At 35.8% G+C, this 18,040-nt stretch overlaps 1 protein-coding gene across 5 annotated transcripts in view; it reads right to left on the bottom strand.

The window, feature by feature from the left end:
- The window catches only part of PDE1A (phosphodiesterase 1A), a 296,807-nt gene that overhangs the window by 60,477 nt on the left and 218,290 nt on the right, over nucleotides 1-18,040 (bottom strand). For all 5 annotated transcript variants that reach the window (XM_028509582.2, XM_028509580.2, XM_028509581.2 and 2 more), the window contains 2 exons: nucleotides 6,668-6,850; nucleotides 1,667-1,733 (listed from right to left, as the gene is read on the bottom strand). In XM_028509582.2, the coding sequence (XP_028365383.1) occupies nucleotides 1,667-1,733; nucleotides 6,668-6,850 (250 nt within the window). The remainder of the gene's footprint in view (nucleotides 1-1,666; nucleotides 1,734-6,667; nucleotides 6,851-18,040) is intronic.

The following is an 18,040-nucleotide window of genomic DNA, read 5'->3' as shown; positions in this document are numbered from 1 at the left end:
CTTCAAGTGGTCTTTTTAATCACTTGGAGACACTAATGAAATGTTTATTGAATTACTTGTATACCCTTTGTTAAATTCCTTGCATTTTGCCCTAATTTGATCCCTAAAATTTGCTTTTTCTGTCTGTCAACTTCAAATGCCTAAAAGTTCTGTTCGAAGGCATTTACCATCAGTAAAGCTCAAAGGAGACCAACAAATTTTTTACCAAATTCCGAAGCTAACAAAGAATTGGTTCAGATTGTCACAGGCTGCTATTTACAATTCCCACTAGGGGTTTCCCACTGGGTAAAAGGTTAGTTTTCCATTTCTCGGGGATTTTCATCAACAATGATGATTACATTTATAAACTAGTGCAGATGCTTGGCTTTTACATTGTCAGACTGAGAACAAACAAGATAAGGTATCTCAGGAAATACTAATTACTTAAGTAAAAATATTCTTTAGTAGTTCTTCCCTAAACCTGTTAGTTCAAGTGTTTTTTCTATGCTATATTTCGGACATTTACATTTTCTCATGCTTAAATATTTTGTTAGATGGTTTCTAAGCAAAAGTTCTTAAAATAATAAAATAAGTAATATTCATATACTTTCCCATAGTTGATGGAATCAAAATCTCTCAAGAACTGAAGAGTAACTAATGTCCTATAATGTGACATTTCAGCTATATAATAAGTATTATATTAGGCTTAGAAACATAAATATAAAAAGCATCTAAGAAAAACAAACTACCATTTTAAATGAATAAGATTAAAATCTAATATGCAGCAGAGAAAAAAAACAAATTAAAGGGGATACAAAAAAGAAAATTAAAAGACAAAAGAAAGCAATATAAATTTAAGTTCATGAAGTAGTTTGATGCATTTAAATTCTCTCTTAGTACAGGTAAGCCACTGTAAAACTTAAAGAAGACAAAGTTGAAATTCCTCCACCTGTACAAAGTCATAGAAAGAAGTAAGGGATGTTCAATGATGACCTTTCACAATGTTTCTGTAGAAATAAGAGCTATGAGCTGTGTGTACGTGTGTGCGCGCACACACACACACACACACACACACACAATGGACAGAAGTAAACAAGCCAAAAACCTTCCTCTTCTTTTTTGACTCTAGTTATTCCTAATGCATTAAGTCCTTTAATACTGCAATTGGGCATCAGACGAAGGCAGGCACAGGGAAAGCAGACAAGAAATATGGATGATTTTGTAGTCTTCTTGATTTTATCTTACTTTTTCTATTTTTTAAAACCTGAAATTCTAGATAATTTTCTTCCATATAAGTTTTGCCTTTTACCTATATTTGATGGAAACATCTTTTGATAATGCATTCAAATTTTCCATAAAATATACAAAAGAAAATATGTGCATTCTGACAAGTCCTGCTGCTGTCTTGAAACTGAATTCAAGACAAAGCATACAGAAGAAAAAATCACATGTGTGTGTGCACACATGCATTTGCACTGATACAGTTTTTTAGTGTAAATCAATCCTCAATTAAGTCTACAATGAGTCATAATTTGGAACACATAACATTTTGTAAAATGGTTAAAATAGTTTTTACATACCAATATGTAAGTTGTAGCAAAGACCTATTCTCATTTTTCCCCAGCCATTTTAAGAAGATTTTTTTAAAAGACTCTTTGAAAAACTAAAATAATTGAAATTATTTCACCTTTAATGTTACTATGACAGCTTCTGGATATGCCAAACCAACCATGTGATAGGTCTTTCTGTACATCCTAAAAAACAAAAATAAGTATATATATGTATCATTACTCAAAGCTTTCAACTATTTCTTCAATATAAGGGAAAAATTGATTTTGATTAGTTCATCTTTTATCATTAATCACATGCTGCCTTTGTGACAACAATGATAACTATAGCCACCCTTCATTAAGCATCTATAATGTAACAGATGTTAAAATTATTTTTTTCATACACAACCACCCTATCAGGTCATTGTGATTTTAGTTTCTAGGTAAAGATATCTTTGCCATAACTGCATCTTATTAAAGGGGACTATCCTTCATATATGCCACAGCAGCACTTCCCTGCATGCCACCATACTGCTGGCAGCAGAATATTCTTATTTTGTGTGCATTTATGTACCAGAATTTTCAGTCCAGAATTTGAATGTCATTAAAATATTTCTTTTACAGATTTTTTTCCTACAAAATAGAAATTATAGGAGGGAATGTATAGTATCATAAGAATTTGCACAGCTGTTTTTTAAAGTTAAAAATATCGGGACAACAGTATTGACAAAAATTGCTTAAGTTTGTTCACATTGTCATGTTAACACCATTTAAGAAAATTATACAGAAGTACAAAGTTATTTCCATTCTAGTAATAGCATAAGTAACAAAGATTTTTATTAATCAGGAATTTGTTGTATTTTCCCATCTTTAACCAAGATGTCCACCAAAGAGCAAGTATAGTAAGTTCTCCCATTGCACTCTATGAGAACACAATCAATGTGATACCCTCACGTGTAGAAATAGCAATAAGCTTCTATTTTCTGCATGGTTCCCCCACAAAGTCCTGGAAATAAAGAATTTAACTGATTATTAATTATGTGCATTAACTTTTATATCATTAATTCACAAGCAAACTACATTCCTAGACTATATCACTATAACATCTCCCCCCAAAGTGCCTAGAAAAAACCATGATTACATTATTAATTTATATTAGGATTCAATATAAAAAATAGTCATTTGGAAAATATCTGGCATCTTCTATAAAACCACTTAGGAATATATTAACCTTTTGATTAATTTATATTATATTAAAATTTATGATATATTACTTAATTTTTATATAAAAGCTATCTTTTTAAAAAGATAATAAAAGCCAAGTAATTCATCATGTTTTCCTTTTAAATCTTGCTTCTTGGGATATCAGAATTAAAATACTATTTATGTATATCCCTATGCCAGATTTTTTTGATAAAGCATGTCCCCATTTTATGACAGAGACATTATTTTCATGTTACATTTATTTTGAAATGACTTTAAGTAATTTTTGGATGTGAGTAAGCAGTTATAATAAAAAGATTATCCATATCCTTTACTCTTTTGGAATATTTCAGAGCAGTTTATAAATAAAAATACCATATTAATTACTCCATTGAAATAGGAATAATTATCCTCATCTTACAAGGCAAAGAAACTACTAATCATACTATAAAAGAGCCAGATAATAATTGTTGTCAGCCATATTTATTAGGATTTTTTTTCTTTTCTTTTTTGAGGAAACAAGTAGTCTTTCCTATCCATTTCTTTAGTCATTATTACTAAAAAAAGTGGAAGTACAGGGGAAATAGAAGGATGATAGACAAAGGAAAAAAGGTCAATAAAAATCAATTAGGAATAAGAAGTTTTAAAAATTAAAAATTAAATCAGTTTGACTTAGTGGCGCAAACGGCAGTATGATGGAGCAAAGAATATACGGTGCTTTGAATAACAGGTTAGCCACTCACTATCTGTGTGCGACCTTTGGAAAACTCTTTAATGTCACTCATCTGTAAAATGAGAATAATTATAAGATTTTTTGTGATGAGTACATGATATGAATGCCTAGCATAATATAACCAGTACTCAATACAATAAAGTCATTTTTATTATTATTAACATTACTGTTTTCATTGCTTTGCAGCCAATACCATTGGCTCCAATTCCCAACATTCCTCCGGGCTCCCTGGGCACAGTGAGAACTCTGGTACAATTAAGTTTTGTAGACTTAATAGGTTAAGAAATAAATGTCAGCATATATTCTCATTATATGGAATGTAAAGAATGCCCTCCCAAAAAAGATTCTCCCTCTAAACTGATAGAGAAATTTTCCCATTATCATTTTCTAATCTTATTATTGGACATAAAATATTGAGATAAAAAATTAGAAATAGGAAATTCAGATGACTTATCCTAGAATCAGAATGGTGGGAAAAATTAATATAGTAACTTCAAACTTAAGTAAATAGTTGACATATTATAAATTGGTGAAAAACAATGATGAATTTCCTGGGCTCTTGCAGGTGGTAAAAGTCCAGTTGAAAATAGGGGGAGTTATTTTTTGAAAATTTTGACTATAGTTACAAAATATAATTGAACACTTACAAATAAAAACTATTTATACCAGACACTGTGCTAGGGAACCAATTATTTAGTGGAAAACAATAAAAACAAGAAAATAGCTGCTATTTCCATGGGATTTCATCAGCAGTGAAGGGGAACAACAAATAAGAACAACAAATATACAGTTACAGTGGGGAGTACAATGAGGCAAACCACTGGCTGGGGCTGAGACAGTGATGAACAGTATACAGAGTAACCTGGGAAGGCCTCTGAAAAGGTAAAAAGGGCCAGCCAAAGGAAAGGGTGGGGAAAATCATTTACGCAGAAGAAAGAGCAGGATTAAGGGCCTTAAGGAGGGAAGGAGTTTAGGAATGTTCATGGAGTTGAAATCAGACTGGTACAGATATTCAGTCAAAAAGGTGGAAAAAAGATGGGGTAGGGGGGTGAATCCTGTAAAGCCATGATATAGAAACTGCCATTAATGCCAAGTGAAAAGCAAAACCATCAGACAATTTTAAGTTTAAGAGTGCCAGGAAAAATTTATATTTTAAATCAGCACTGTAGAATGACATGTTTGGAGAAAGCAAGTTATCGTCATAGTTCTGATTGCAGATAACGAAAGCTTACATTGGAGACGCAGGAGTGGAGGGAGTGAATAGATGCATTTGGTTAAGTGAACTGCAAGGGCTTGCTGAGGTGCTGAACTTGGGGAAGATGCTTAAGAGAAGTCTCAAGACTTTCTAACTTTCAAGATTGAGATGATTATCTTTGAAAACTCAAAATAAACATATCCCAGTATTTTTATGCACTTACTAATAAAGATTCAAAGGCAATAAATAAGATTTGTTTTCCAAATGTTTGTAGCACATTAAATTCTTCAGGACTGCTATTAATTGAGTCACCTTACATGCATTTTGATATTTCTCTAGGCTATCACATAAAATGTTTTGGGTAGCACATAAAAAATTTAGCATATCAATATATTTAATAGAATTCTTCTTAACGTTTTCATGAATGGAAACAAATTTATTTGGTTTACTTCCACAGTTTGCATTTCTTTTCAATATGCTAAATTCTACAGTATTTTCTTAAAAAAGACAAAATATACATTGCTTCAGTAAATCAATTATACTCCCTGTGATTCTCTCAATGACATTTGAACTATTTATATATTTTCAGTTTGATGTTATGAAAAAAAACACATAACTATCACACACATGCCTACGTTGTTTTTAAGCATTAGAATATGGTGATGGAAATCCTTTCCCTCCAGCTCTGCTTCCTTGTTTCAGGCTGCTGGTCCCATCTGGCGGAGTTGGGACCAGTTTATGTAATAAGGGTATATCACCTCACCAAACTAATCAAATTGCTTATTATGAGGACTCTTTTATGAGAGTCAATTAGATATGATGAATGAATACTGAAAATAATTTGAATAATTATTGACTGTTATTTTGGGTAACACACACACAAACCAAAGTCCTAAAAACTTTGTATGTTGTGCTTATAACATATCTTTAAATCATACTGAATACGTTTTTTTATGTTTTTCTTTTTTAATTACAGTTTATACACAATATTATTTTGTGTTACTTTCAGGTGACACATTGGATGCTTCTTGCAATGCAGTCTCATTTTCATTTTTAGAAGCCCAAGTCTGCTTCCCATTCTTCCCTTAACAGAAGAAAATTCAAGTTTATAATGTTCATTAGAGGTGATGGCCAGAGATGTCAGAAAATTTTTTAAAAATGATATGGTTGCCCTTAAATTTAAAGCACATTCACAAAAATATTTCTCTGTTCTTCAGTTTTATTAGTCTCAAAATAGTTAAAATAATCTTTTTCTGTATAATTTAAAACACTGTAATTGTTTTTTAATCTGAAGAATTTCTAATAACTAGTTTTCAACATTGTCAGATGTCATATGTTTACTTCAAGTGTTTTTGCAGTTATAGTTTTGGAACATCGTATTTCCTAGACGGGAAAATAAGTTATGCCCCTGAGGCCTAACAGAATGTAAAAGCAGTCACACTAACACTCATTCCACATGAGAAACTCTGGCAATTTGTCCCATTGCTTCTAGGAGCCACCAAATATCCCCTGTACCAGTGACAGAAATGTTTAAAAAAAAATCTTCAAAAGTGAACATAAGATAGCTTTCTGCCTGTAATGACGAGAGAATGGTCTGTTCTCTAGTGCAAAGAAAGGTGTGCTTGATTTTGGTATATATAGTATAGAATTTATTTTATGAAGTGTTACAATTTATTCAGGTAAAATTAGTTGTGTAACATATGAAAGTGTTATACTGGTTTTTAAACAGTTATTTACAGAAGTTCATTTGAGGTAAATGATCATTCAAAAGCCAAAAGCCTTTGCCTTTGGTCTTTATGTCAATTTAAAATAAATAAAAATAATAATCCAAGATAGGAAATTTTTGTATAGGTAAGTTCATCATCAAGTCCTAAATCTATTAATTCTAGATATACTTATGATTGCGGTTTTCCTCAGTACGTGAAATATAGGCTACCACAACTTTGCTATGGTAAGTTATCTTTTGCCTTTCAAATTTTTTCTTGAGATACCAGAAATTTCACTTACCTTTCCACAAAAATGCCAGCTTGAACAGCATGCACAATGCTCCGAAATCTTGGTTTTTCCTCTGATTTCTTTTTCATCATCCCCATTTTCCGTGTAAAGGTAGAAGCCAACCAGTCCCGGACTTCTGATGGGACTGAGTCTGACTGAATGTCACTGAGCTCATCATCGGTATCCAGCAGTCTTCTACAAAAATTTATACCAATTAAAACTTTAGTAAAAAATTAAGAAAATAACAATGAAATAAGCATCACTTTCTGATCATCCTTTGATATGAACTACCTAAAAAAGAAAAATGATTGGGTTAACATTTGGAAATCTCTGAATTTCTCAAGTTGGTCATCCTCTCAAGGTGAGGACTAATAGGTTGAGCACTGAGAGATGCCCAATCATTTAAGTACAATGACACCAGTGTGGAGATCTCGACTGTTCTATCACTAATATACTATCTTAGTGATGAGCAAAACTCAGATGAGATCCACAAGAAAGGAAGCAACTGGAATGGAAAGAATAAAGGGGGTTAAAAGCCATCAGAGCTGCCTTATATTTAATAATCTTGTGCACATGTAGTACAGATAATACATACTATTTCAATAAGGCCTTGCAGTTTATAAAAGTCATTCATATGGCTTTATCATTTGATTGATATTGCTGAATTTTAGAAAAATAATAATTCAAGTACCTTAAGAGATATTAATACTGATATCAACATCACAGATCTAAAAAAGTGGGAAAAAAAGATAAAAACAAATGGATTATTTTGAAAACTCATTTTAGGTGACCATGCCAGTGTAAGTGGAAAAGAAACACCTCCAGTTAATAGAAAATACTGTCTTCTGGGTGGAGATCTGGGGGCTTTAGGACTGCTGACTGAGAAAACCAATGAGTGAGGGAGGAACTTCGCAGGAGCTGGAACCATTGCACTGCCACTCTCCTGTGTAAGCTCCCAATAGACAACACTGACAACTTTATGGCTGTGTGTCCTAAACTTGTAACAGCTGTCAGTAAGGCTAATTAGCTGCAGTAATCCAGAACTTACTAAGTGTCTAAACTTGCAAGATAGTGTGACAGGCTCCCCACAAAATACAGAAACAGCTTTATAGAGCAATCTGGCTTTGCCTCCAGAAAGAACACAGTCCAGCTCTGCCTGCCACTTGATTTGGTTATTTCCTTGTTAGTGCACCAATTTAATAACTTAGAGCTATTTTTGGCACACTTTAGGTTTGACCTTTGGGTTCCATTTGCTTTGGTAAATCTCTTTGCACAGAGTGAGGCCTAAAGATTATGAACTGGTGGAAGGTAGGTAGCCAGAGATGATAGACAGCATGTGTTAAATTATCCAGAACTAGTTACACACCACCTCAAAAGGACAGAAACCAAGGAAAGGGCAAAAAAGAAGGGAGCCCACCCAAAGCACCCAATACTACCAAAAAGAGGCTCTAAAGACAATATGCCTCCTCTACGTGTTGCCATTTTCTAAACACTTTCAGATGACCATCATTTGCCAATATTTATTACTCCTGGAGTTAATCATGAATGCATTTATAAAATAACTAATGAAAAGATGTACAGAACTTCAGTGCTAGAGTTATAAAGCTGCATGTATACATATGAAGACAAGAAAGATTTACACAGTTGGAAGTTAAACTGATTAATACTCACTTTATATCAGCTTTAACTTTCTTTCTGGTCTTAGGTTTGGGTGATTTTGATTTACCCGTACTCCACTTACAGTCAATTTCAAAGCAAAGTATTTTTTTTCTCCTTCCGTGCATTTTAAATTAGATTCCTCAGTCAGTTGCAGCAAGATAATACAGTACATGGTTTTCAGGCCTTACGCCACTTCTATTATTTCTTATGTAGTGATCAAACAAAACCACAGAGCAGAACATGTGGAGTGGGAACCATTGTGGTGTAATACTGTGATGTCACTGCACCCCAAGAATTCTACCACTGCCTTGTTTTATTAACCACTCCAAGTAGAATGAAAGACGACTGCTCCTTTGATATTGATGACTTCATAGTTATATGTCCTAGATTCACAAATTGTTTGAGGTAGGTAATCAGATGTGACAAAAATCAGCATATGGAAATGAGAGTTCCCATAGAGGTATAGTGCTCAGGGGTCTGGCAAGAGTTCATTTCTTTTTATTGTTAATAATATTCTATTGCATGGGTGTACTATACTTTGTTTATACATTCTAGTATTGAAGGACATCTCAGTTGCTTTCAAGTTTTGGTAATTATGAATAAAGCTGTTATACATATTTGTGTGCAGTTTTTCAACTCATCTGAGTCAATACCAAGGTAAAAGTGTGTTTAGTTTTTTAAGAAACTTCCAAACTGTCTCCCATTTTGCGTTTCCACCAGCAATGAATGAGAATGGAATGAATTTCCATCACCATCTCTGGCTTTGCCTACTGCAGTAGCCTCTGAACTGGCCCCCCACCTCTTGTCCTGACCTCCTTCAGTTTCTTCTTTCTTCTGCAGCCAGTATAACTCTTTTAAGGTATAAATCCGATCACGTCAGTGCTTAATGCATGAAGCCCTACATAGCTCATCACAAGCTCTGTTTCCATCTTCATCTCTTAACCAGTTCCCCCAAGTCATTTTGCCCAAGCAACACTGGCCTGCTTGCTGCACTCAAACCTGTTAAGTTTGTTTCTGCTTCAGGAGTTTTGCACTTGTGTCCCATTCTGCTCAGAATCTCTTATGAAATTTGTGGGGATCATTCTCTTTCTGCATTCAGGTAGAAAGAGCTTCTCTGATCCCCCTACTCAAATAGTAAACACCTTTACCCTGTCTTTTTATCCTGCTATAGACTTCTTTGTATTTACCTCAACTGACATCATGCCATATGCTCTTTAGTTTTATTGATTTTGTTTCATTCACTGACTGTAAAAACCTTGAGAACAGAGAGCTGTTTTGTGCATTGTTGTATGAGCGGCATCTACAAGAGGGCATGGAATAGATTGGGAAATCAACATATACCTGGTAAATAACTAGTAAATGTCTGGAAATATTCATACTAAAATATTATAAATGGTTGCTTTTGGGGAGTGGAATGAGGATGGAGATGGTAGAAGTTTTAGTTTTTAGGGTCCTGTGTCACATAATGGATAAGGAGCAGTAAAATGCTGGGAGTAACTCACTGCTGGCGATCATCTCTTCATTGCCCTTCTGTTAATGTGCCCTTGAACAACCCATTTACAAGCTTTGAAGCAAATTATGGGGAAACATATATTTGGCATGGAAAAGGTATTAAACTTATTATAGCATTTTGAATTAAAGTTACAGGAATTTAAAAAATTGTATGCACTGTTTACACGCCTTTAGCAAGAGACTTCAGTATTTGTTAAGTAAGAAGTATTTTATGCTCATATATCAAGTACGATAAGAAATTTCTAATGAAGACATAAATAGGTTGTGGAAGATTTATTAAGATAATTATTCCAGTTTGGTAGGAAAAAAGTTTAAGGACAAGTGGATAAACCTAAATTTAAACAAATTAAAAAATAAACTAATACACCTAGTGGTATGCATTTCTCCTCCACCTCTTTCTTCTTCGTTATTTGTTTTCCTTTTCCCTGGCACCTGCCTTGTACAGTCTTCCTTCCTCTGAACATTCCAAAAACCCTTCGGGTTTCATTGGACCATGCCAGATAAGGTAGGAGTAAAAACTATAGTAGAATATAAAATAGTAATCCTGGACTTCTATCAGAGAACCATCATAAGTAATTTTCCTATACATTTATCTAAGACATTTGAAAATATCTGAATATTTACATAAGATTATGTCACATGTAAAATATGTAAGACTACAGTCTGCCCTTATTTCATTTTTAAAATAAATCTGTGAAAGTAGCCTGGTTAAGTGGGACATCAAATATTAGAATGAATTTTGCTTTTAAAACATCTAACAGCTTTATTTTCCCCTTTATCCTATAACCTAGTGTTAGATGGCAGAGTGAGCATAATTCTTTATACTGCAGTGTTCCTAACAAACTTAAGACTTTGTATTTAAAAAATTAACCACATAAAATAATCATTGTTGTATTTTCCTTGGGAATTCTTACAGTGCACTACATAGAAAAGAATGGTGAGGAATATATGTATAAAACATTATCACTGTTGACCTTGGAAAAATGCTTCCACTGGTGTTTGATGCAACTTTTTTTCTTTAGTCCCAATGGAGTCAATAAAACAGAAAGTGAGGGGTCCCTAAATATGACCTGTGTGTTTATAGGGGGCTGGCAAGCTGTGAAAACTGATCCTGCATCCAATCAGTGCTCAACTGCTCCTTGGGAGATATTTATATCCCGAATTTTCTCTTGAAATCAGATGACACAACTCCCAAAGGGCTTATATTTTAGACTAGAAAGTTTGTAGGGGTGGGGAATAAAGGAGGCGGCCACAGAAGGAGAGGTCATGGGATTTTGACTCTTATAGTTTTATCAGTGCAAATGTTTCTTTGCACAGTGGACTCTTGGAAAATGACTCCACCCATGCATCCACATGGTTATTTCTAGGCAATTGGTGCACGCATTTACACTCATTAAGTATTAAAATTCAAGTGCTGAGTGTAATTGGGAGAAACTGGCCTCTCAAGTTTGCAATTTTCTTCTTCCTGTTTTACTATTATTATAAAGAACACATTTCAATAAGCAACTAAATCATTTAATTCTGCCCCCAACATTTGCTGGGCCTAGGACAGGAGCATATTTCTCCCAAATATGATATAATTAAATAAAGTTATATATCAAATGAATAAAGTATGTTCTGTCCTCCTATCTTTTAGTAAGTTTCATAAAAGCCTACCAAGCTGAATGGAGAATTGTCAGCTCCTGTTGAGAGCACTGGGCCAGCTGGTGGTGACTGCCCCGCCCTCCACATTTACCTAACCTTCTGCTCAGGAATTCACTGTAGAAGCAGGTGGACACTGCAGCCTCAGTATCATCTTCATCAACCCGCCCAGCCTTGAAAGCTGATGTTTTTTAGCCACTTTAGGGGTAGAGGGATATATACACCAAAAGTGTCTTGTGTCCCTTCAGGAGACGAGATCAAAGGAGGAGTCCCATAAAAACTTAAGAGACCGTCTAGGGCAGGGGTGTGTCAAACTCATTTTCAATGGGAGCCACATCAGCCTCACAGTTGCCTTTAGAGGGACGAATGTAATTTCAACTCCTTAACATTTAAGGAGTACATTTATACAGTCCTAAAATTATTTTGGACCTTTGAAGGTAACCTCAAGGCTGATATGGCCCCAAATGAAAATGAGTTTGACACCCCTGGTCTAGGGGATCTTTGAGCAGAGAATTTTAGGGTGCTAAAGTCCAGAATATGGTAGGGGGCACACTGGGCAGGGCAGGGAATTTCAGGGTCTAAGTACCCAGAAGAGGGAGGAGGCCATGGGCTCCAGGCTGTTCCTGGCCTTGAAGACCTGTCACCACCAGGAGGGGCACACTCAAAAAGGGCCATTGTTGAGCACGCTAAAGTGGCAGTGGTGCCCAGGTAGTAGTTCCACTGACCCCAGGCTAAGATTGGTCCTGAACTCAATGTGATGAACATGTTTCGAGTGAGTCCTTCCAGGATGGCTGGAGGAATTAGAAAGGTTGCCTTTTCACTGTATGGTCATTCTTTTGGGATAAGTGGTTCCCTCAGGCAAGGTTATTAGTATTATTTCTTTGATTAATGCATATCTGCCCTCTGAGCTTCCTGTACCCACCTCCCAAAATACCCTAAGCATAATCATAAAACTTTACTCAGACTTAGGAACTATCTGAAGATATATATAGATAATAAAGCCAGCTAATTTTATTCCTTACTTACTATGAACCAGGCCAGGAGCCAAGCTTTCCCGCATTTAACCCTCACCATATTGCCATAAGGAACACACAGTGGTTTTCACTCTATCCCTGTTTTGCCGAAGAATACATTGAGGCATAGACACCTTAAGGAATTTGCTGACAATCTTACACCAGGAGTGGCCCTGCCACCTTCTGAGCTCAAGTCTCTCATCTCGATTTTGAGTCTGAGTTTTGAACTGCTGATCTATCCTTCACCTTAAATGCTTGTATTTCCTAATAAGTACCCAGACTACCTTCACACTGAGACAATAAAAATCTCAGAAATCATTATTCTCTATCCCATTTGTACCTTAAAACTCATAGTTTAAAAAAAATGATCTAAGAAAAGTCTTGAATGGGTTTGGTCCACCTGAGAGTTTTCAGATGGAGGAAGCTTAAATTTATTTTCTAAGGCTGGTATGTTGAATCATTTTCTCATAGAGAAATATATATGGATGGTAGAATTAGGGTACTTTGAAGAACAGTAAGTTAAATGCCAGGACAGAAAAAGGTGAAGCATTTGAAATGCCATGTTGACTCTGAGTAACTTATTTCCTCAATGCTGATACAGTTGAGTTAATTTTTCCAGACCACCACCCAAAGACCTTTATTTTTTTCTATTATTTATTCCTCGTCTAGTTCCATGGGGGACTTAAAAGAGAAGGCTCATGAATATATGTTAGCATTTTGTTTTGTTTTGTGTTTTGTTTTCAGCAATTTTCTTTCCTTTTTTTTGTCTACTGGTAGCTTTTTACAATGTTTCCTTTGTTTTGTTTTGTTTTTATCTTTTTTTAAACTGTGAGAAGATGACATTATATCTGAGTGACCATAAAGACTGACCATTTGGGTGGACAAGTCAGTTATGCTGACCTTAGCTCAATTCTCAAGAGGCAAATCTTGGCTAAAACGAGGTCAGCTAAGGAGAATGAAAATGTGGCTTTCTCCATGGTAAGGCCTAAGGAGGGCCCTGGGCCTCCCCTGTACCCACCGGAGGAAGCAGAGGCCCAGGCGGAGGAGGCCCCATCCCTCAAGGCAGGCAGAAAGAAGTGGCAGAAATGTAGTGAGGGCCTCTGAGAAGGAATCAAGTTGCTTGGAAAGTTAGGAGTGAGACTGTATTTTTGGAATCAGTCAGGACGTGGAAATGAAGAAATGGGTAAAGCAGAAAATTGCCCTAGACCTTGCTGATGACTCTTGACTTCCTACCAGGCAGTCCTCTTGGTTCAAAAATATCTTTGAAAATATTCCATTGGGCACAAAGCCTGACATTCCATTAAGTACTGTTTTTTCTTTTTCTTTTTTTTTTTAAATCAATGAGCATCTTTTGTGATTAGGAGAACTGCCTCTGGAGTCAGAGTCCTGGCTTCATCACATATTAGCTGTATGGTCTTGAAAAAAATACTTCATCTGTCTGAGTCTCAGTTTCTTTGTCAATAAAACAGAGATTAATAATAATAATAATAATAAATAGAGATGATAATAATATTCTCCGTAGTGGCAGGATTGTCAGGATGAATTGGGTAAAGGCACAGAAAGCACTCAGAGCAGTGCCCGTCACAAAGCAAACCTGAGGTGAACTCCCACCTGCTTATACATCTGCATGGATCAGTCTAAGCAGATGCCCCATTTCTGACCTACAGAAAAAGGAGAGTCTCATGGGGATGGAAACCATCATGGGAAGGAGTTGGTCAGAGCAAACTTGGGGAGCCCAACAACAGCATAAGCATGCTATGGGTTGTGAAGAGGCAGTACCAGGAGTCTCCGACAAGATTTTTACCTACTTTAAAATTTTACCAGCAGAAGAGGTAGTTTCATAGAGAAAGTAGAATGGAGGTTACCAGGCACCGAGAAGAGGGGAAATGAGGAATTACTGTTTAATGGGTATAGAATTTCTCTTTAGGGTGATGAAAAAGTTCTAGTAATGGAGAGTGGTGACGGTTTTAAAACATTTTAAATGTATTTAACTCCACTGAATTGTATGTTTATTAATGCTTAAAATGGTAAATTTAATGTTAAGTATATTTTAGCACAATACAACAATATCTACCTAGTTTTGGTCTTCTCCTGGCCCCACTTTCTAGTCAATGATAATTAGGGAAACGAGGCATAGAGAAGTACACTCCATGCTCCATCTAACAAGGATAACTAATAGTGGTGGGGAGGAGAGAAAGGGAGGAGATGCAGCTGGGAAATGAAGCCTGAGAGCCTTCGCTTTCTCAGATCTGGAAGAGGGGACCACACCACAGACCAAGGACAGGCTTGCCTCCCTGATGCCCCACACATTGCCGTGAGGCACCGCTAATCTCCATTCAGCACCCCTTGTTTATTGTCTCTATTGCATGGTGAAATTTTCTGGTTGGAGGAGGCATTTTAGCACAAGGTTATCTCACATACAACTTGGGGCAATATTTGCTCCACACTCTTTTGAGAAGGCTTTAAAATTCTAACCATTAAATTTCTAATATTCTCTCTTTTTCATAGTTAGTTTCCTTTTGACAATGTCTAACCCCATAATTCTCAAAGCAAGATCCATGGACCAGCAGAACCAGCAGCACCTGGGAACTTGGGAAGATGGGAGCTTTGAAGGATCTGTTCCAGACCTGTTGGATTAGACACTATCAGGGTGGGACCCAGCACTATGGTTTAACAAGCCCCCAGGTGATTCTGATAGATGTTAAAGTTTAAGAACTGCTCTTGTCTGTTCATAGTTTGCCAACTGATGGAAGGTCTCTGCCAAAAAGAGTGAAATATAATCCTCTTCTGTGATGTGGACTTAGCAGTATTGCTTATTTCCATATGCCAATGTATCACTGTCAGAGATGGAGAGTGGTGGTGAGCTACACGGGAAGGGACTGACAGAAGAATCTCCATAGAGGTATCTTACTAATGAATATTTTATCTGGCGTTATAAATGGAAATTACATGTATATTACTTGACTGAGAAAGAGTCAATTTCTCAGCATTTGAGACCTAATTTCTTAGTAGCTTTCAAACATGTAATACTGTATTGCTAACTACAGTCATGATGCTGTACAGAAGAGTCAAATTCTCAAGGGGGGAGAATGTATGCTGAGAAGGCCTGGGGTATATTTTAAGGGTAGAAGTGTGAGGAAAGACAAAGAATATATTTATTTCTATAGCTACAAAGACAAAATAGTAGGAACAATGACAAGAGGAAGTCAACAATGGCCAAAAAGAATAGCAAAATAATTATAATGGTATACAGAGTATTCTTCATAAATAGTTGTTGAATAAGTATACAAAAACAATCACAGAGTCTCTGGTCTTTGAGGTTGTTAAAGTATACAGGTATTTTCAGTGGTCAGGTAAGGAATAAAGTAATTTTTGTTTGTATATATATGTGTATATATTTGTATATATATAAAAGATGACATCACATTGAAAAGGTACTGTCTGTTGCCCTTTGGCCATTTCTCCGTGTTGTCAGCCATGGCTTCATTTGTTGACTCAAGTTGTTGATGACACACAAGAACCTGAGAGGGAAATGCCTGTTCCTGGCTTTGAGTTTCAAAATCTGTGTTCCATAAAGAAAGAAAAGGCCAGGAAAGAATTTAATAGAAAAGCAAGTGATGGGTTCCATTCCTATAATCATTCAAAGATGCCCTAGATTAATCAAGATGAGTAACAAAGAAAGACAAAAGAGATCTTCAGATAGGCCACTGAATCCTGCCTGAGGTTCTCCAAACCAAGACATCCAGAGGGGGTAGAGTGGACAATATACCCAAATAGGTTTCTGGGATCCTGGAGCAGCAGTAAACTGGATACCCCACCCCACCCCCAACTACCCCTCCTGGGTAGAACCTGGAAGACAGCAAGATCCCAATGCAGAAATGGTTTATGTGTATCCAGAAAGACAGCCTCAAAGATAATGGTGACTCAGAACAGACTGATGTAAAAGGAAATGAGAGAATACAGATGGAGAATAGATAGAGACAAAATAAATTTGGGTAGTCTGCTTGCTGATGGAATATAGAAAAGAATAAGGAAATACTTTTTTATTAATGAGCGGAAATAAACCTAAGCCTCTGACTTTTGGTACTTGATACTTGCCCTAAAACCACCTATGCTGTTTAGCTTATCATGAGATCAATACATTTTATTGGCTACCTTGGAAACAATCAACCTGTTACCTTTTTTTATGACAAATAGATTGTGAATTCTAAGAAGCTAACTTAGAAATCAAACATTTGCATTAATACTTATTATTAGGATAAAATTAGATAGATTAGAGGTTAAGGATGTGGACTTTGAGATAAGGCACACCTATGTGGCTGTAAGGAGGAAGTAACATCAAATCTAACCCAAAGTGGCTTAAACAATGGGGGAATTTTTTATTTTCCTTAACAACAAAGCTACAGGTAGGTTGACTCCAGTAGGGGTCTCTTCTGGGAATATATCCGAAGGAACCCAAAACTCTAATTTGAAAGAACATAAGCACCTTATGTTTACTGCTGCATTATTTACAGTTGCCAAGATATGGAAGCAGCCCAAGTGTCCATCAATAGATGAGTGGATAAAACAGCTATGGGACAATTACACAACAGAATAGTACTCAGAGGTGAAAACATTTTTTTACCATTTGTGACAGTATGGATGGACCTGGAGAATATTATGCTAAGTGAAATTAAGCCAGTGAGAGAAAGACAAATACTATATGACTTCACTCACATGTGGAATCTAATGAACAAACTGAACTAACAACCAAAATGGAGACAGACTCATAGATAGAGAGCAGGATGACAGTTATTGGAGGACAGGTTAGGAGGTGAAGGGATTGAGCAAAAAGTAAAAAGGGCTCATGGACATGGACAACAGTGTGGTGATTGCTGGAGAGAGGAAGTATATGGGAGCTAAATGGTAATGGAAAAATACAGTAAACAGACAAATAAATAAATAGAAAAATAAATCAGCAGGTCAACAATATCATTAAGAACTCAAGTGTCTTCCACCTTTCTATATGTCAGCTTGTATCAGCTCTGTGCTTAGAGCAAGATGGTTATATCAGTGTCAAGCATTGTACCTATATCCAATACCCAGAGGCACAGGACTCTTTTTCTATGAAGAAGAAATCTTTGCCAACACCCTTATTAGTCTCATTGGCCAGAATTATATCACATGTCCATGGCCAAACTCACTGGTTAGGAAATTGAGTACTAATACTCATTTAAATAAACTAGGATTCACTCAGCTTCAGCCTGGAGCTGGGTTTGGTCTCCCCTGAATCACCTGACTTTGCAGAAGGGATTAAATAGTTGAAAAAATGGGGGTTCTCTTAGCAACAAAGAAGAATGGATAGTGAGTATGCTCCATTTAAGGTTGAACCTGTCTCTGACACTCAATGTCACCCTAAGTAAGTAAATTACCTTCTTTATGCCTCAAATTTTTAAAGTTTATAGAGAAAATAAGGTAAGTATTGAAGTCATAGGATTTTTGAGAATTATATGGAATCATAGATGCAAATTGCATAACATATTCCTTAGATCTAATTAATTGTCAAAGTCTTAATTGTTAT

Source organism: Phyllostomus discolor, chromosome 4 (genome assembly GCF_004126475.2).
Source record: "Phyllostomus discolor isolate MPI-MPIP mPhyDis1 chromosome 4, mPhyDis1.pri.v3, whole genome shotgun sequence".
Taxonomy (NCBI): domain Eukaryota; kingdom Metazoa; phylum Chordata; class Mammalia; order Chiroptera; family Phyllostomidae; genus Phyllostomus; species Phyllostomus discolor.
This window is presented reverse-complemented; position numbering and strand designations above follow the sequence as displayed.